A 21,028-nucleotide genomic window follows, 5' to 3' on the forward strand; every position below is an offset into this window, starting at 1 on the left:
TTGCATCCGTGTCGCTGTCACATGTCTTGTTTTTTGCGGGACGAGTTGTATTTTTCGAGGGTTCCAATTAATGTAACATATTATGTACTAAAAATATTTTTATGTTTCTGTCCATATAGTTGTGTGAGGACTCGTTTTCTTGTGCGTCTTCTTCTAGTTTTTATTGGCGCCATTCTGGCATGTATACAGCTTTGTGATTGCTTTTATTACGTTTTTTCTTGGAGACAGGGTGACCAAAAAAAGTGCAATTCTGGCTTTGTGTCTTTATTTCTGACGGCATTCACCATGTGGGATAAATAATGCATTACTTTGATAGATCATACTTTTAAGGATGCAGTGATATCAAATATGTTTTTTTGTTTTGATTTTTGTGTTATAAAAATGGGAAAAGGTTTTTTTTTGTTCAATATCCTTGACTTTTTATAACAGTTAAAAAAAGAATCACTTATTTCACTTGTTCTTTTAAGTCCTCTTAGGGGATTTGAACTTGTGATTTTTGGATCGCTTATAACATATATTGCAATACTGAAGTACAGCAGTATATGGTATTTCTTCCAGCATTCTCTTAGGACAGCTCACAGGTCCATCTTAATAGACAGAAATACATGACAGCCCTGTACACATGACAACAGCACCTCACAATCTTGTGAAGGGGTCATTCGGGACCCCCAAACACAGATCAGGGCATTTAAATGCTACTATCAGAAGTGACAGCGGCATTTAAAGGGTTAACAACAGCCATAACTAATGTGATCAAAGACAGCCATGCGCCTGCTATGTATGGGGCAATTTGGCTCCTCATCCTGCTCCATACAAACTCCCCCGAATCCAGGACATAAATATACATCCTGGGGCACGAAGGGGTTAATGTTTGGATCTGAATACAATCCTATGAGAATTCTGCATTATTTATTGTGTCCGTTCTGCGTACTGCGGGCGCTTGTCCCATTAATGTTCCAACATTGCAGGATTCGAGGCTGAACCGGATGGAGGGCAGGCTTCCTTCTATGTTACTTACATTTTCCGTGGTCCCTGTGATGACATGGAGTCCATCATACGTGGATTTGATGTACATCCCCTGGAAGAGAAACGTATCAACCGATCAGCAGGTCGCTCATAGACTGACATTATATCCACCAGGCACACAATAATACGCCATATAAAATTATTCGCCATTTTCCTTCCAGCTGTGACGGGTTTCTATCATTTGGGTCATCACCAGGAAGACGAAATAATTATGGAAATCATTACTGTGCAAAAATGGCGTAAACAGAACGGCTCAACCGCCATACAGACACTGCCAACCAATTTACCAAGAGCTGAATGGTGGGTGGAATGAAAAGCTCTGCAGCTTTCTAATACACCTTGTGTGACATTTTCCATACCTCAGCTTGCTGTCAGTAAGTAGATGTGTTCTGACACATCCAGGGGCTCAAAAACCCTTTGAAACAAACCTGGACTGCAGACGGATACATGTTACTGGTGCTGATTAGAGATGAGCGAATGTACTCGGTAAGGGCGATTTCGCAATCGAGCACCGCGATTTTCGAGTACTTCACTACTCGGGTGAAAAGTACTCGGGTGCGCTGTGGGGCGGGGCGTGGCGTGGTGGAGCGGGGGGTAGCAGCGCGGAACAGGTGGGAGCTCTCTCTCTCTCCCTCTCCCCCCCCCCCCACTCCCCTCTGCAACCCCCCGCTCACCCACAGCGCCCCCGAGTACTTTTCACCCGAGTAGTGAAGTACTCGAAAATCGCGGTGCTCGATTGCGAAATCGGCCTTACCGAGTACGTTCGCTCATCTCTAGTGCTGATACATTGTAACAAACTTGTTGACTTGTGTTGAGATGTGCTTAGCTCACAGAAGATTGTCTAGATTGGATACATGTAACAAACCCTCAGCTGTGAGAAGTAGTGATGAGCAAACTTTTAAAAAGTTCGGTTCAGCCAGTTCGCTGAATTTGGGCAAAAAGTTTGGTTCAGCACAAATTAGTTCAAACTGAACTGGAACTTTACCAATACCCCTAAAACTGAAGTATAACACTAGAGGTATAAGAGCCCTGCACATGGACAATTATTAATGAGAAGAAGGGAAACCATTTTTCTTCTTCTTTTTCTTCCTACTCCTCCTTCTCCTTCTTGCTGTTCTTCCTCTTTCTTCTTGTTCTTCCTTATTCTTCCTTCTCCTCCTCCTTCTTCCTCTACTTTTCTTTCTTCGTTCTCCTCCTCCTTATTTTTCCTTTTTCTTCTTTTTAAAATAAGGACAAAGAAGAAAAAGAATTCTAGCCTGAGGTTTGGGTTCGCACCAATTCAGGATATGCCTGCTTTGATTTCCACAACACTGGTGAGAAGTATTAAGTTGACGGGTTTTCAAACTCTGAACATATTTTTATTCATTGATAGAAAGCAGAGATTTGGAAAATTGTGAGGAACTAAAAAGTTATTAGAGTTACACAATAACACTTTTGATAAATAACATATTTATAGTGCCTATACATTCAGAGACTGAGGATGTTTTTATTCGCCTATAGAGCTGTGTGAGGACTTGTGTCTTGCATGATCACTTCTAATTTTCATTCGTATCATTTTGGGGTATATATGGCTTTTTGTTCACTTTATATTGTCAGAATAAACAAGAAACAGCATTTTGCCTTTTTTTTACAAAAAAAATCTGACATTCTTTCTCCTTCTCCTCCTCCATACATGTATGAGCTATAAAAATGAAAGCAATTATTTTGAAGAATAAACCCACACAAACACAGGGAAAGCTTATAAACTCCATGCAGATGTCCTTGTGCAGATCTGAACCCAGGACCCCAGCGCTGCGAATGCTAACCACAGAGCCACCATGCCTCTTGTTTCTTTTTACTCCTCTGGAGAAGAAAGTTGAGAAGGAGAATAAATACAAGGAAAACATACACAAAACTCAATGCAGATGCTGTCCTAGGACCCCAGCACCGTAGGGCAACAGTGGAAACCACTGAGTCACCATGTTTCTTCTTATTTCTTATTCTTCTAGGTGAGGAGAAGAAGGTGGAGAAGAGACACCAGGAAAACATAAGACTCCATGCAGATGTTGTTCTTGGTCTAGTTTGAACCTCCGACCCCAGCACTACAAGGCAACTATGAAAACCACTGAGCCACAGTGCTTCTTCTTATTTTTCTACTCCTCCTGGGCTAGGAGAAGGAGGAAGAAGAAGGTAGAAGAATAAGGCTGGGTTCCCACAGGGTGGAATACCGAGGAAAATCTCGCAGTTTGGCCGCAGTGAAAAAATGTTAGATTTCCACCGGGAAAGCACTGCTTCAAAACCCGCGGCACTTATCTGCGGGTTTTGGAGCAGCTTGTCCGCATACTTTTCCGTTGCTCCCGTGCTCCCATGGAGAAAAGCGCGGCCACAATGGAAAAAAAATTGACATGCTGCCGCCGGGGAATCCGCGCTGCAGCACCGGCTTCTGCTGGCTTTGCTGCGGCGGATTGGCAGTCCCGTGTGGACAAGATTTTTGACAAATCTCGTCCACATGGCTGGCTAATCCCGGGATTAGTGACTGCAAACGGATTTGCCGCAGTGAAGTTCCGGATAGAATTTTTACGGCAAATCCACCCTGTGTGAACCCAGCCTAAGCATAGTGGCTCAGTGGTTATCAGTGTTACATTGCAGCACTTGGTACCAGGTTCAAACCTGATCAAGGACAACATCTGCATGAAGTTTTCATGTTCTCCGTGTTTGTGTGGGTTTCTTCTTTATAATAATCACCTTTATTTATATTGTACATACATTTATTGTGGAGGAGAAGAATAATAACTTTTAAGCCTCTTCACCAATACCCTGAAACTGATGTATGACATTGGCTAAGTTCTGGTTTGGTTTGAACTAATTTGGACCAAACCAATTTTTTGTCGAAATTCGGTGAACCGGCCAAACCAAACCTTTCAAAAGTTCACTGAGCACTGGCTCCTGAGCCCGCACCATCGCTGCACTGCTCTAGTACGGTGGCCCATGCTGGGTGCACAGAAACCACAATGAATGCCTATCATCCCCACTTCATGCATATTATGGTGTGGAGTGGGACAGGGTTAAAAGAGACGCTTGTATTGGAAGCTGCCAGAGTTCATGTGCCATGTCACGTGGGTGTTCCTACCTCAGTAAAGGGTTAATGTATAGTAACACAGTGCCGCCCATTTCTTTCCATACGCCTGTGTAAGTTAAATTGGAGCCCTTGTCAGTGCTACAAACATACTAAAAAGTTACAAGCCTTAGGCCTCATGTTCATGGGCGGGTCGGATTCTGCATGTGGAATCCTGCAGCGGAATCCGGCCCTGGTAGCAGCGGCGTCCACGCTTTCACGTCCTTCTTTCTGTACTGCGGATGGTCCGCACGGCTCGCCTTCAGACATGTGCAGCACAGATAATTTTTTTTAAACTCCAGTTTTTCCCGCGGAATCCGTCTTCTATCTTCAATGTCAATTGCACACAGGTCGCAGGTCGGACGGCTTCCATTGACTTCAATGGAAGCTGTCCGTGCGGAATCCAGAGGAAAATGGAGCTTGCTGTGATTTTTAATCCGTGAGCAGAAACCACAATTGGTTTCCACTTGTGTGCATGAAGAGTAATTTGTGCATTGCATGGCCGATAAAATTGTGCAAGATTTGTGCGTTTTGAGACCCACATATATGAACCCTATTCTTTTGAATGGGGTCACACACATAAGCGATATTTTCCTGCATGGCACGGCGATGCGATGTGAGAAACAAGTTGTGGCATGTTATATCTGGCTGTGTGATCTTGCATTGCAGCCCCATTGTTCTCAATGGGGCCGGTAACAGCAGCGCATTTCCCATTGAAAGCAATGGGAGAACATCAAGCTCCTCGGCCGCCACTGTGACAGCTGCAGCGGGGGATCCCTTCATCCCCGAAGTGATGCAAGGCTATTTTCCCATGAAAACGCCTCACATCCCTGGGGCTTTCATATGGTGGCGAACGCGATATGGGGACGGAATTCACAGCCCGAAATCACCCTCGCCCATATGAAGTTAGCCTAAATCTGATGGGCTGTGCTTGACCACACCCTGTGACAGTGGGCCCTGCCCTGTTTTTTCAAAATGTGTCAAGGCCTAGTAAAAGAACTTCAAAAAGTCTCCCTTATTTTGGTGCCGGTGTACCAAATATCATGCATAGGCCCCAGTGACTGCACAGGAGAGGTCGGGGGCGCAGGCTTTGTTTTTGGATGTAGGTTTCCTTGACTTATAATATTCCCGAAAACCTGCACCCTCATTTGCAGGACGTTTTAAAGAAACACCCACCAGTCATACAGGGGAAGAGCATTTTTATTTGCCCCCTTTGGGATCCATTTCACAGGTCAGTCCAGCAGAGAACGGGACGGTTGGCAACCACTGCACGAATATTGTTTTGTCTTCTTGGTTTGCAGTCACAAGTCCTCCGATGTCTCGTCTCTCGCTATTTCCCCTCCAGTAATGTTGTGTCCTACACTAACCGCGCCGCTCGCGTCCTCCAGACGCTGACATTTACTCTCAGACGGAAACCAATGCAGAAAATTCACATTTGATGATTCACTAAACAAAGATGGAAGGAAACTGCAAATCGTTCCCGTCTTGTGAAATCATTGAACCAGACAACCGGTATTGTGCGAGGAGCGTAAAAGCAGCGCCCGTGCCAGGAGCAGTCACTGCTTGTAAGTCGTGTGGACAGAGGCCGCTCTGCGCTCCATAGAGGGATTGTCTGGTTACAGTTGTGGTGGCCCAGAGTTAGTGGGGCCCCTCCATAGTGTTAAATGGTTTTTCTCATGCATTTGTATTGTCAGTGTTTTACATGACTAGGTACAACGGAGTCGTCGCTGTGACCACTTACCCCCCCATTACCCCTTTTAACCTAGCTTATCTAAAATAAACACCGACAACTTCTTTTTGGATTAAATTTGGCCACAGCAGCCAATTTTATTATAACATACAACAATAAATCCTGAATAACACTTTTTTAACCCTGATCCTAACTACTATGGAGAGATCCTTGGAGTTCCCCACAAAATTATCTGTCGCCTCACCCAAAAAACAAGGAAGATAGGTGTAACTGTCTCCCGTCTCCTAAAAATCCTGACTCGGGAAACCCTATCTTCCAAACTACGCCTCCCGTCTCCAATCACCTGACTCAGGAGACTCGCCATTTACCTCGAGTCACCAACCTCCCGACCCCGAGGCTATCTAGCCATACCCCGGCTATTAACAACCACAACTTTAGCAGGTAACCCCCTGCCAAACAAGAGGCGACAGACCCACCTACAATTTAAAACTAACCAGAGGGGGGAGGAGGTAACTCTACTAACCCCTGCCTCCCCCCTTACCCCCTCTTATATTGACTCCAAGGACCCCTCCCTAACCGCTGCTATGACGATTTACCTAACCCTCTCCTACCCCTAACTCTAAGGGCGGGTGGGTGGGACTCTTCTCCCCGTCCAGGTTCCAGGTCCTTCTTCTTCCTCTGCTGCTCCCGGAATGACTCCTCCCCCTTTTCTTCCCGCTCTTTCTATCCCATAAACCTTTGCTCCCCCTCATTACACCCCCTCCCTTTTAACCTCCACCTCACCTTATTTTCATTTAAAATATTAACCCTTTCCTCCCCGTTAACCCCGTCATGATCGCCTTCACCTACGGCCCTGCGGGCCCCGGTTCCGGCCTCCCTTGTAGTGTGCATTTGTGATATGTATTGCACCTTTGAGGCACTGAATGGGTTAATGTCTGGGTTATGTCTGAGAAATGTATCACGTTGTATGTCATGTGACTGTGTAGTTTATATATGTGGCTGCAAGGTGTAGTGCAAGGGGGTCTACTTGAAAAAGTGAGAGAAGGTTGATATCCACACTTCAGTGATCATCCGGTGTGTGGAGAATGCAGAGTGATTCCTACTGCTTGGCCTTGGACTAGCTCCCCCAGAGTGTTCCAGTACTACCTTTAAGTACTGAGTATGAGAGAAGGACCGCTGCATGGCCAGAAGCAAAGGAGTGTGGACTCCTAGAGAGTAAGAGAGAGAGAATTGGCAGGAGATGGATCAGACAGATAACTGGGACTGTGGATCGTCCGGATTACCCTGAGAATCCTCCCTGTCACACCACTTTATTGTATCTGTGCCAGACTGCTGATATTGTGGAAGTTTAACAAGTTACAGTAAACGGACATTACTGACCGTTCCCAGTTTGTCCATAAAGTTTGCCCTGTGTGTGGACTGAGGTATTAATGGCATCCAACTTCACCGCAGAGGACAGAATGGTGGCATCACGAGTGACAAAAGGACATTAAGGTAACTCCCCGTTACTTTTCTCTGTGACCTCCCCCAGCAGTGACTTGGACGGGTCCCGAGCTACCCCCAGGGGAGGAGATGGTAGAGCCACTGTGAGCAAAGTAATCGTTATCTTCCCCACCATCTCGTCGGCTGTTGGTCTGCTCCTCAGACGCTGCACAGTCACTAATCATATGGTCATAATGTATGGACACAGTGACTCCATCAGCAGAATAGTGAGTGCAGATCTTGAGGATAATACAGGATCTAAAGCCATCTTTTGAGCAATAATTGTTGCATGTAAATGTGCCCATCTTTCAGTTTTCTACCAAACGATGGATTTCACGCTGTGCTCTGCCCGGGGAGCGCTGACAACAGCTGATTGCATTGTCTCAGCTGTTCTCAGCTGTATGTATATAGGGACTCCCCCAGCAGAATAGTGAGTGCAGCTCTGGAGTACAATACAGGATGTAACTCAGGAGCAATACATGATAAGTAATGTATGTACACAGTGACTCCACCAGCAGAATAGTGAGTACAGCTCTGGAGTATAATACAGGATGTAACTCAGGATAAGTAATGTATGTACTGCAGCATATTTTAATTCCATATTAGTTCCTCAGTGACCTATGTAGAATACATAAGCTCTAGATATTAGCAATAATCACCAACAAGACCCTATTATAATATGTGCATTAGGTGAATAAGTTGCGCCTCTGGAGGTTCGCCTGCAGCTTTACTGACCTTTAAATATCAGACAATACAATTATATTATTTGCTGTTAATGAACAATTATTATCTTTGCACCAAAAATTTTATTTTGGCTTCAAAAGATAACAAGAAGCTGGTGAGTGTCCTCTCTGCCCCGGAGCGCCCTGCTGCCTACAGTATACAGATATTTAGGACAGGTAATTCGGTTCTGGGAAATTATGTCCCTGTCACTTTAATTTAAACAGTATAAAGTTTGAAGGCTTTAGAGTAATTTCCTGGATTTCTGTCCATGAAGTGTAATTTTTGTAAATTCAAAAGTACTTTATCTTAAAGGGCTCAGTCAGACGGGCGTTTTTCGCTGTGCGTGTTTTATGCGTTTGCGATTCAGATCTATATAGAACCAATGCTGCTCAATGGTAGCGGTCACATGTCCGATTTTCTCATGTGCATAAAAGTTACACCTACAAAATATAGAACATATGGGTGTCAATGGACGTGGTCACGCAATTTTTCTAATGCGCAAAATGTGATTTTTTTTCACGCGTGAATAAAAACATGTAAAAAACTCCAGTCTGATTGAGCTCTTAAAAACAGTTGTGTGTGACTTATTCAGCATTTTCAAGATCTCTGCTTGCTGTCAATAAATAATATTGTTGGAATCTGCAATCCTGAGGGTTTGTTACAATGTAGAAGATCTTACTGTTAGCCTCTCCTGCCCTTACAGCTGGTATCACCCGGGACCCCACTTAACTTTCCTCTTGTGTGTTAGAATGAAGGTCCTGATGACGACCTGGCGTCAACGTGCAGATATTTGTATGCAGGCTGCATAGCGCAGGCCCCCTTGATGCCGCCATGCCTATTACGGCAGTAGTTTTGCCTCTTGTTTGTAAAGATCTTCAGCCTCTAAATGTAAAAACTAAAATGTTTTCACTCACTGACAACAAGCAGAGGTAGTGGAAATGGGGAGAAATTAGAGCACAAAGTCTAAAAGAAACGTATACATCATTTCATTCCACAATGATTAGGCTTCAATTCCAGGAGATGGATGAGCCCTTTACCGCCATGATGGACATAGCAGCCATGGAGCCAGCCAAGCCACGCAGATGCATCGGTGCCCCCTCCACCTCTACGCCCGCTCGGCCCACCCGACTCCTTGTACAACAGCTCCAGAGTAATCATCAGTGCAGGTTCTAGAAGTCGTTGTGACACTTACCAATCCTTCACTTGGCATGATATTGGTGAGATGAACGACTTCCAAATGAGCCGACTGCGACACCAGCGAGTCCGAGGAGAGGGAGATGATGTGATCACAGATTCCCGACAACGTTTTGCACTAGAAAATATACAGAAAAGGAGCGATGAGATGACAGCCCAAATATCACACGTCATATCACACGTCATATCACACGGTCACACTATAGGTAGTACGCCTGCGAGCAATGAGAAGTCCGCTCAATGGTCCCAGAGCCTGATTTGTAGATGGACAGCACAGCAAAGGAACAGGGAGACAGGCGAGTATGAAAGCCATACTCCCGGACTCAGTGGCCCCTGCAGGAGTAATAATAGTGGCAGTGACGGTGGCAGCAGTTTAGGTGATAGTAGAAGCAGTGGTGGAGGGTGCAGTAATGGTGGCAACATTATTAGCATCAGCAATGGTGGTGAGCGGTAGTAGCAGATGCTGCCGTGGTGCCAGTAATGGTGGCTGTGGCAGTAGTAGCAGTTATGGTGCCATTGGAAGGGGTAGTGGTGGTTGAAGCAACAGCAGAGGAAAGGGTTGCAGTGATGGCAGTGGTTATAAAATTAGTGGTGACAGTAATGGTGGCAGTGGTGACGACAATATCAGCAGTAATAGTGATAGTGGCAGTGGAGATGGCAGTAGTAGTGATGTTAGTAGTGGCAGTAATGGAGGTGGTAATGGTAGCAGTGGAGATGGCAGCAGTGGTGATGGTACTAGTTTTGGTAGTGGAGATGGCAGCAGACGTGATGTTAGTAGTGGCAGTATTGGTGGTGGTGATATTGGCAGTGGAGATGGCAGTAGTGATGGTAGTAGCGCCAGTATTGGTGGTGATGGTAATGTTGGCAGTGGAGATTGCAGTAGTGGTGATTTTAGTAGTGGCAGTATTGGAGGTAGTGATGGTGGCAGTGGAGATGGCAGTAGTGGCAGCAGTAGTGATGGTAGTAGTGGCAGTATTGGTGGTGGTAATATTGGCAGTGGAGATGGCAGTAGTGATGTTAGTAGTGGCAGTATTTGAGATGGTGATGGTGGCAGCAATAGGGGTGATATTAGTAGTGGCGGTATTGAAGGTGGTGATGGCGGCAGTGGAAATGGCAGTAGTGGCAACAGCAGTGATCGTAGTAGCGGCAGTATTGGTGGTGATGGTGATGTTAGTAGTGGCAGTATTGCAGGTGGTGATGGCGGCAGTGGAAATGGCAGTAGTGGCAACAGTAGTGATCGTAGTAGCGGCAGTATTGGTCGTGATGGTGAGGTTAGTAGTGGCAGTATTGCAGGTGGTGATGGCACCAGCAGAGATGGTAGTAGTGGTGATGTTAGTAGTGGCAGTATTGGAAATGGTGATGGCGTCAGCGGAGATAGAAGTAGTGGTGATGTTACTAGTGGCAGTATTGCAGGTGGTGATGGCAGTAGTAGTGATGCTAGTAGAGGCAGTATTGGTGGTGGAGGTGATATTAGCAGTGCTGGTGGTGTTAGTAGTGGCAGTTTTGGAGCTGGTGATGGCGCCAGCAGAGATGGCAGTAGTGGCAGCAGTAGTGATTGTTGTAGCGGCAGTATTGGTGGTGATGGTAATGTTGGCAGTGGAGATGGCAGTAGTGTTGATGTTAGTAGTGATGCAGTCAGTAGTTAGTAGGCAGCAGTGGCAACAGTAGTGATCATCGTAGCAGCAGTATTGGAGGTGGTGGTGATATTGGCAGTGGAGATGGCAGTAGTGGCAGAAGTAGTGATCATAGTAGCAGCAGTATTGGAGGTGGTGGTGATATTGGCAGTGGAGATGGCAGTAGAGATGGCAGTAGTTGCAGCAGTAGGGATGCCAGTGATAATGACAGTGATGATGGCAGTAGTGGCGGTACTGATGGCGGAGCAGGCACGGCAGTAGCGGCAGTGGCATGTTGCTTCATAGTCTGACAATGAAATATTAACACATTATTAACCATCCTACAAAGACGAGCACAGGTCTCAGAAATCGCTGCTTCTATGTTTCTATTCAGAGCCAGCGGATTGCACAATATATCATCTCATTGCAGTTAATACGCAGCATCTGCTCATTACTGGGGCCGCCGCTTATCAGCTTATCTCCTCGCCGCCGTATTTAGTAAATCTTCATCAACGCCACAAAATAAAGTTAAAATTCAGAGCGCAACAAAGAATGTGTAACGTTGAATATTCATGAGATGGGGGCAGAATCAGGAGTCGTTTCCAGTGATGACAAGTAATGGTCCCTTTAAAGTGGAGCAGACGCTCGGGAGTCGCGTCCTGGAAATGGAAGAAATCTAAAGAACTTTCATCTGCGGCATAAAACGCAGAAATAACGAGATGTGATGTTAATTGTGTGGAGAGAATGTTAGCAAACAGCACGGAATAACCACAAATCACTGCTACACGACTGCAGAAACAGAGGGGATGTCATACGATTCTGTACCCCGCTGCATGGCGCCCAGCGATGCCAATGTTCAACCACATGACACAAGGCTGCATTAAGTCCTTCAGAGCGAGAGCAGCTTCTGTTCATAAAGGGAGGAGTCTAACAGTATATGGAGTGGACAGCGCCTTCACATGGACCCCGTTCCTTCCATTATGTAACTCCAATGAGTTAACCCCTTAAATACTCTGTGCTGCTTTCAGCTCAGTTGATATCCGCCCCAACCGTCTTTTCAGTATTCCCTGTGTTTATATGCAGGAAGCCGAGATGAATTGTTGTGATATGTAAATGTATGTAAATGTGTTTCTTGAGACATGGGTGCAAAATCAGCAGCGAGACTGCAAATTACTGCACTCAATAATTAGCTTCTACGATATGTAAATGAAGAGCAGTAATCAACCTATAAGCTTTATGGCGACAAAGATAAAGCAGCGAGGAATTTATTTACAGACTGCAACAATGTAACCACAGCAAAGGAGAAGTGACAATGGCTGTAACGTGACCTAATGATGAGGGGCCCTCTGGGCCCTGATAATTGGTGGCCCACCTAGAGGAGATCCAGGATGGCAGCTGCTTAGTGATAAAACAGGGATTTAAAGGGGATGTCAGGGTTTTTTCATATTGAGGACATGTTGTCAGCATTGGTCAGTGATAGTTGGTTGATGGGAGTTCGCTACTTGGGATCCCCATCAATCAGCTGATTCCCGAGCCCACTGTCAGTGTAGACGGCACGGGAAGCAGATAGTGCTGTCAAAATTGCAGCGGCCCAGGTTGCTAGTGCATTGAATTCAACGGGTGCTGCTCCTGCAGTACCAAACCGGGCCACTGCAATGTGGACAGCACTATCACAGCGGGCCCAAGAATAAGTAGATCTGTGGGATTGCAAGAGGTGGACTCCCACCAATTAATGATTGATGACCTATCCTAGTGATAGCTTATCAATAGGAAATGTCCTGGACATCCCCTTTAAGAGTTTCTTTGGTTCCCATCAGCAGACACTGGTGACGAACCTGCAGCTTGTATTCTGCTGACAGATTCACAGGGAGATGTAAGAAAATTTAAAGGGATTGTTCCAAGAAATTAAATTATATTCTATCCACAAAGTAGGAGATAACTTGCTGATTGATGGGGGTCCCACAACTAGGACTCCCACCAATCCTGAGAATGGCGGTCCACAGTGTCTGGAAATGGAGGTATTAGCTGTCCACATGTGAATCCCTGCTCCATTCATTTCAGTGGGAGTTGATCAGTGAGGGACGGGTCCCAGCGGCCCGCCCTTTTACCTGTGGATAGGGGATTATTCACTTTCATTGGACAACCCTTTTAAAGCATGAAAGAGGTTCTCCTACATGAACACTCAAAACACCTGCAAAGGATAGGTGAAATAAATATGATTCCTGGGACCCCCGATCACATGACCAGCGCACCCCAAATCCCCCAGATGAATGGAGTTGCGCTGCACTATTTACTTCTATGGGACTGAGGGTGATTGCTGAGCGCAGTGCTAGGCTAGCGCCATTGCCAGTGTGTGGAGTCCGGTCACTCATATGCAGAATACAACAACGCGCCATTCATCGGGGGGATTCTGTGCGTATCGTTCTTATGATCGGTGGCATCTGCCATGTATTGGCGATGAATGCATTTAGTGGGATATCCCCTCTAAGGAATCGCTATATATACGGCTCCCCAGAATCGCAGCAGCTCCTACAGTGATGAGCTAAACAGAGCAGCGCACAAATCTCTCTTAGGGCTTCTTCACACGGGTGTTTGCGCAACTATGCTCGCCGCTACGGATTGTAGTTTCTCATGAGTCAGGTAAATATTTTTTTTCTTACCTTTCAAACTCTGTGCTATTCCACGCAAGTCTGAAGAATAAAGTGGGACGATCGGTCTCGCCCTATCTTTATTCGCCTGTACTATTAATGGGCGAGAATCCTGCTAGTGAAAACAAAACCAGTGAAATGGTTTCATTGTGTCTCGTGACTTTCAAGGCCGCATAACGGGACTAAATCACGCCAGTCTGTTTAAGCCCTTACAATGTATCAGTCTGCAGCTCAGGGGGTTCCGGGTTGTCTAAACTGGATACAATTGTAACAAATCTTCGACTGTGAGATAAGAGTGGAAACATGAACCTTCAGCAACGAAGGAGTAAAAAACATAATTGTGTGGCTCAGCCTAAAGCAGGAGGCCACGTATACCGCCATGTTTGTACTGATCGCTGTATATCATGAGGCGGCACTGGACGTGTGTTCTGCCATATTTGTATGGCTCACCCTATAGTAGAAGGCGGCACGGATCCCATGTTCTGCTATGTTTCTACGGATCATTGTATAGCAGGAGATGGTACTGACCGTGTGTTCTGCCACTTCTGTATGAATGACTGTAGAGCAGGAGGCGACACCAATCATGTTTACCGCCATGTTTCTACTGATCACTGTAGAGCAGGAGGCGACACCAAGCACGTTTACCGCCATGTTTCTACTGATCACTGTAGAGCAGGAGGCGACACCAATCATGTTAACCGCCATGTTTCTACTGATCACTGTAGAGCAGGAGGAAGCACCAACCGTGTGTTCCGCCATGTTTGCATGGTGTTTTACTCTTCTAAGCAGTGATATGTAGTTACCGCTACGCTCTCCACACGCTCCGAGGGACGCGACGCAGGAAATGATGTTTATTAAAGACATAAATAAGACGCTATGGCGTTCCAGTGTTGGAGGAGCCGCCGAGCGCCTGCTGTGTCTCAGTTTTGGTCTCTCAGCGGGACAATAATATCTGAGGGTGATTGCGGTTGTTCGGGAAAAGACGCCTCGGCTGAAGTGACTTATTGGGCTTCTGATCGGTTTAGTGTAGTTAACACAGAAATACTCTGAGATTTGTTGCCCCAAAGAGAGATAGAAAAAGACAAAAAAGCAGGAAAATGCAGTAAAATAAAATATCTGTTACCCCCCACAATCACCTCTGAACAGTGCGCCAGGCGGATCTGGTCCGCAAGAGCAGCCAGTTGAATTCACCCTGAGCCGGCCGCCTACCTTTGAGCAAGGCTGTCATCTTGGGACATCAAGAAAGAAAAGCTAACGCCTTGTGCTGCTTGGCATCTCCTTGGCGCTGCTGACAACTGGCACTTGCACAGCTTATTTTGCTCCATTGTGGGCAGAGGCCCCAGGTTTCCTCTGTGAATGCGCCGCTCCCGATTTCCCAAGGTGACGACCGGCTTGTGGATGGCTTCGCGGATGTTATCTATGTCACCCTTCCTTGGAACTCAACCCCCCTCCTTGAATCCCACTCTAATAGAAATGCATAAGAAAACGCCTCCAATAGTCTGCGTGCAGCGAGGTTGGTCGCACCAACGTGGCAGCACAATATACCCTCTGCCCATCTCCAATTTAATACCATTAATTTTTCTTCTAGTAAATAAAAATTATTTTACTTATCTTTACACTTTTTGTAACCCCCAAAAGCGGACTTGAGTTTTTGATTGTTTGATCAGTTATACAGTATACTGCAGTACTGTAGTATTGCATTATACTCTATTTATACAAACATTATATGAAGCTCTGTCGCAGCCAGATCTTAATAGGCAGTGATACATGGCAGCCCAGGGGGCCTTCAGAAGGCTCCAGGGTCCCATGACATGTAAACAGCACGATGTGATCTCATAGTGGGGATACTTCAATCCTGATAGGGATATTTAAACGTCACTTTCAGAATTGATAGCGGTATTTAAATGGCCACAATTGGAGCTATGTCCAGTTTCAGCTGTAAAGTGGACAGCATGGGCTTCACATACATGCAATTTATCACACTGTCGCATCACAAGAAGATCGCGCGGTTTTGTCGCCCTTGTGAAACTGGCCTTACAGGTCCAATATTTCTCATAGCTGAAGATTTGTTACAATGTATCCCATCTAGACAAACTGAGCAGAACTACATCACTCTTCTAATTGTTGGTTACAATGTATCAGGAGTTTAGAGCTCACAAAGTTCTGTCCATACCGGATACAACTGCAGCAATTGTGAGAATTATGAGGTCAAAATGGATGTAATGAATAAATGTTCTCATTCACTGACTGGAAGCAGAGATCTTGAAAATAGTGAGCCATTTGCTAAGCAATTTATTTCACACCCGTTTTTGACTAAACCAATGTGCAAGAAACTTGTGCAAAACATGTGACTACTTATTACATGCCAAATTTAAAAAGTGCTTTGAAAAGTGGGTGTGGTCTCCTATGAGTGGGCGTGTTTAACATTTAACCCCTATTTTGTGCCTTAGCTCCTTAACAGCACAGGACATATAGTTATGTCCTGTGTGTTCAGGGTTTGTATGGAAGGATTAATGCTGCTCACAACACTTATAAATGTCACTATAAGTCCAATCGGTGTTGTGGGTTCCCCAATGGTACCCCCGCGATGAGGTACAATTCATTTGCTATGGGAGCCTTATGAAGGCCCCCAACACTGCCAGGGTTGATTGCCTATCAAGGTGTGCCTGTGACATGGCTTGGTAGACTACCTGTCAGATCATGGTATAATGTAATACTATGGTATGACATTATACTGTACAAGCGCTCAAATGATTGCAAGTTCATGTCCCCACTGGGGCCAAAATTTTTTTTAATGAGTTAAAAAAAAGTCTTTTCCCATATTTATAGTAAAAAATTGAAAAGAAACAAAAAAAAACTCATGTGGTATCACTGCGTTCATAAAAGTCTAATCTATTAAAATAACACATTATTTATCCCGTAGACTTTTAGAAAAAAAACACTACGCCAGAATTGCACTTTTTTTGGTCACCCCCAACTTCAAGAAAAATATTTATATATATTAAAAAAATAAAATTCATCATCGTAGTCCTTGTACCGACCCACAGAATAAAGTTATCATGTCGTTTTCACCACGATGTGTATGCTATGAAGCGAGACACTCCCCCAAAGGTGGTGGAAAATCATTTCTTTTTTTCATTTCACTCCAAATTGTATTTTTAGCCTGCATTCACACGAACGTATATCGGCTCGGTTTTCATGCCCAGCCGATATACTTCGTCCTCATCTGCAGGGGAGGGGGAGGATGGAAGAGCCAGGAGCAGGAACTGAGCTCCCGCCCCCTCTCTGCCTCCTCTCCGCCCCTCTGCACTATTTGCAATGGGGAGAGGCAGAACAGGGGCGGGGCTAATACTCAGAACTTAGCCCCGCCTCCGTCCCACCTCCTTTCATTGCAGATGGTGCAGAGGGGCTGAGAGTAGGCAGAAAGGGGGCGGAAGCTCAGTTCCTGCTCCTGGCTCTTCCATCCTCCCCCCTGCAGATGAGGACGACGTATATCGGCTGGGCATGAAAACCGAGCCGATATACGTTCGTGGGAATGCAGCCTTAAAAGTATTTCAATACATTATATTGTACATGAAATAGTACCATACAAAAATACAACTTGTCCCTCATACAGGTATGTGTGTGGATAAATAAAAGGGAATGATCTTTAAGGGGTTAAGAACCAAGTGATTTTCATTGCTGCATTGCAAGAGCTATAACTCGTTGACAACAGCCGTTTGGGGCTTGTTTTTTGGTGCAAGTTAAATAACCTAATGGCCCCACTTTGGGGTACATGTAATGTGTTTTAGGGCTTATTCCGACGTACGTATATCGGATGCGTTTTCACACCCGGCCGATATACACTGTCTCTCTCTGCGGGGGAAGAGGTGGGACGGGCCCGGAGCAGTGCACTGAGCTCCCGCCCCCTCTGCACCTCTGCACTCTAAGGGCTTATTTACAGGAGTGTTTGAGGGTTGTTTTTTGCGGGACGAGTTGTATTTGTCAGTGATACTATGTAATGTTCCCTATAATGTACTGAAAAAGTTTAGAAAAATTCAAAGTGGAGTACACATTGTGGCAAAACTGACACAATCTTATTTTTTGCCGCCATAACTTTTTATTTTTCCATCAACATAGTTGAATGAAGGTCGGGACGTCCAGTAGTTTTTATTGGTATCATTTTGGAGTACATCTGACTTTTATTACATTTTTTCTTGGAGGCGGAGTGACCAAAAAAAACGCAATTCTGGCATTATTATTTTTTCTGATGACGTGCACCATGCGGGGTAAATAATATGTTACTGTGATAGATTGGACTTTTGTGGATGCAGCGATACCCAATTTGTTTTTGAGGTTTTTTATTTTGAGTCTTTTATTATAAACATAGCAGGTTTTTAAAAAACTTTTTAAACTTTTTTAAAATAATTAATAAAACAGTTTTAACTGATTTTTACATTTTTTTTGTCCTCATAGGGGACATGAACTTGCGATGGTTTGATCGCTCCTGCAGTATGATACAACACCATGGCTTTACATTATACCGCGATCTGACAGGCAGTCTATTAGGACACATCACAGGAATGGCTTGATAGATAATCAGAAATGGCTGTCCTGGGAGCCTTCAGAAGGCCCCTGGCTGTCACGGCACCTAAATGGCACCCCGTGATCTCATTGTGGAGGGCTGTTTGGGACCTGCAAACATCGAGCAAGGTATTTAAAGTGTTAACAGCTCTGATCAGCGGAAGGGCTGATCAGAACTGTTGCGGGCAGGTGTCACCTGTAAGAATCAGCACCCGCATTGTATGGAGTGGGATCGATCCCTGATCCCTCTTCATACAAACCTCGAACCTCCATGATGTAACTGTATGTCTTGGAGCATTAAGAGATTAAACTATTTTTTGGTCCCTGAAGGGGTTTAGAAGATGTGATCATTTGATCACTAGGATAGTACACCGCATTACTTGTGCAGTGTATTCTACTAAGCCTATGACAGCAGCCTATTAGACACTGTGGGGTCTATTAGGCTGAGTTACATGACAGACATGGTTCCATGGGTTTCCAAAGTCAAGCTTTAAGCTTCCATGGAAACCCATTGGTATCTTGTGCTCGTACTGCGGGGTCTCTTTGGGAGATAGAAGGAGCCCCCTTCCCGTCATCTGCTTACGTGCTGCAGTTGCTATTGAATGTGGTATGTAAGGGTTAAACTGCTAGGCTCTAAGGTTTCGCCACTGCTGGTGGTTACAGCAGGAGCCTGGCCGTCAATAGTCAGCCTTAAAAGATGTATGGGCAGGTTTAAAGCCCATTAGTGAGCTCAGTTATAAGGCGTATTGGACATCAGTAAGGGTTTAAGAAGAAAGTCTGAAAATGAAGCAAATTTTGGTGCAAATCCAGCAGCCATTGATTTCATTTTCTGACTTTCTAAGAATCCCAAATACAAAACATTTATTTACCGGCGTGCAATTTTTAATCAACTTGGCACAAGATGCTCGAACTATCGCCTCTCCTAATCTGGCGTAAGATATTCCAGTCAGGTTGTCACATTTCTGCGTTCTGCACAGAACGCTTGCTGCAATTATCAGCCCTGCGCTAAGTAACGGCAGGAGACGCTTACATCGCATGTGAAGCGTTAACCGTGTTTCCTGCGGTAACAACATGCCATGCCGATGACAAGTGTAAAAGCTCTCTGTAAAGAGTGGAGCGGCAGGCAGACCCTGAAGTGCGCTCTCCGGAGAGGTGGAGCCGCCGCGCTCGTATAGCACGAGAGAAATACACAGCTTGAGTGGAGAATTTTCCATTAAAGCGAGAGATGTTTGTTTACATTCACGGCTGACGCACAATGAGCGAGCGGGATGTGTTTATGAAAATACGCCGCTTGACAGGCGAGATGGAAAATAACACCTATTTAGGAAGTCACGGCTCACGTTCCTTGTTGTTAAATGCAGATTATATTGCGATCACATTAGTTAGAGCGGAGGATGGGGGCATCAACTTCAGGCTCTCCCAGCAGGGCAACTGGTGGGCTCATACCAACCTGGGCTGCACCAGGGCATCGGCCCCTCAACATATTATGTATCCACAGCAAAATTCCTTTAATCCAGAATGCTGGATTATCAAATGGCAACATCAATTTCACTTGTATGAGCGGAGAACCTCTGGGGCGGGCGGTGATTATAGGAATCATATACTAAAGATTACACCGCTGCCGCTCAGTTCTGTCAGCTGTGGAGTCTCACTATTGGTTCTCTATGATGAATTTCTGGATTATCAGAAGTCAGATAAATGGAATTTTAATCCAAAGTGAGATGTTAGAATATGTTGAAGGCACACCCACAGTTTTTATCCTAAACCAGTCATGAGCTGTCAGTGAAGGCACACCCTTCAACTGCTACAGGGACCAGGAGCAAGGGGGGACTCAGGTTTGAATAGCCCTGTCCCCCTGTACCACCAAATGACCTAGTAGCCCCCACTACTCATGGCTGGAGTTTTGGGAGTGAGGGTTAGTAGTTCATCAGGTGAGAATGGGATCCACTAAGACACAAAGAGCACAATATTACTAAGTGGGACTACAGATGGCGTGCTATAAGTGGGACCACAGAGGGGGCACTATTTTTAAGTGGGGCCACACAGGAGGTAGAATTACTGAGTGGGGCCACGAGGGAGGGCACTAATACTAAGTGGAGCCACAAAGGGCGCGCTATTACCAAGTGGGACTACAGAGGGGACACTATTAATGAGTGGAGCCACGGATGGAGCACTATAAGTGGGACTACAGAGGGGGCACTATTAATGAGTGGAGCCACGGATGGAGCGCTATAAGTGGGACTACAGAGGGGGCACTATTAATGAGTGGAGCCACGGATGGAGAGCTATAAGGGGGACTACAGAGGGGGCACTATTATTAAGTAGGGCCAAAGAGGAGACAGAATTACAGAGGGTGGCACTATTACTAAGTGGGACTACAAAGGGGATGCTATTAATAAGTGAAGCCACAGTTGGAGCACTATAAGTGAGATCGCAGAGGGGGCACTAAAAGTTGAACCACAGTGGGCTCACTATTATTAGGTGGAGCCACAGAGGGGGAACTATTACTAAGTGGGGCTAGTGATGGGGTCAGTATTACTAAGTAGGGTCACAGAGGGCACTCTATTATTAATTGGAGCCACAGAGGGGACATTATTATTAAGTGGGACCACTGATTGAGAACTTTTACTTTGTGAGGTCACAGAAGGGGCACTTGAATTATCAGGAGGTCCTAAGGGCACTGGAAGTAGTGGCAGGATGAGGAGAGTGTGCAGACATAAATCATGGCTGGAAGAAGTCTTCAGCGGTCTGGGTCCAGAAAGAGAAGAGAAACAAACGTGGATAACTCCAATCACAGGAGACACTGGATCACTGGAGGTAACTGCACTATAATAAACATCACTGAAGATAATTGCACTGTAATAATTATCATTGAAGGTAACTGCACTGAAATCACTATCACTGACTTCTATGTACGCCCCTGTCCTAAACAACTCTCATAATCCCAAATACAGTTCTGTACTCTTAACAAGATTATCAATGAATTACCCCCACT

General features: G+C 45.3%; 1 protein-coding gene across 1 annotated transcript in view; it reads right to left on the reverse strand.

Moving 5' to 3' along the window:
* LOC136580683 (connector enhancer of kinase suppressor of ras 2-like) overlaps positions 1–21,028 on the reverse strand; it is a 441,969-nt gene that overhangs the window by 134,380 nt on the left and 286,561 nt on the right. The window contains exons 6-7 of the mRNA XM_066581463.1: positions 9,208–9,327; positions 1,019–1,078 (exon numbers count right to left, since the gene is read on the reverse strand). Of these exons, the coding sequence (XP_066437560.1) occupies positions 1,019–1,078; positions 9,208–9,327 (180 nt within the window). The remainder of the gene's footprint in view (positions 1–1,018; positions 1,079–9,207; positions 9,328–21,028) is intronic.

The sequence above is a fragment of the Eleutherodactylus coqui genome, chromosome 10 (genome assembly GCF_035609145.1).
Source record: "Eleutherodactylus coqui strain aEleCoq1 chromosome 10, aEleCoq1.hap1, whole genome shotgun sequence".
NCBI classification, from domain to species: Eukaryota; Metazoa; Chordata; class Amphibia; order Anura; family Eleutherodactylidae; genus Eleutherodactylus; species Eleutherodactylus coqui.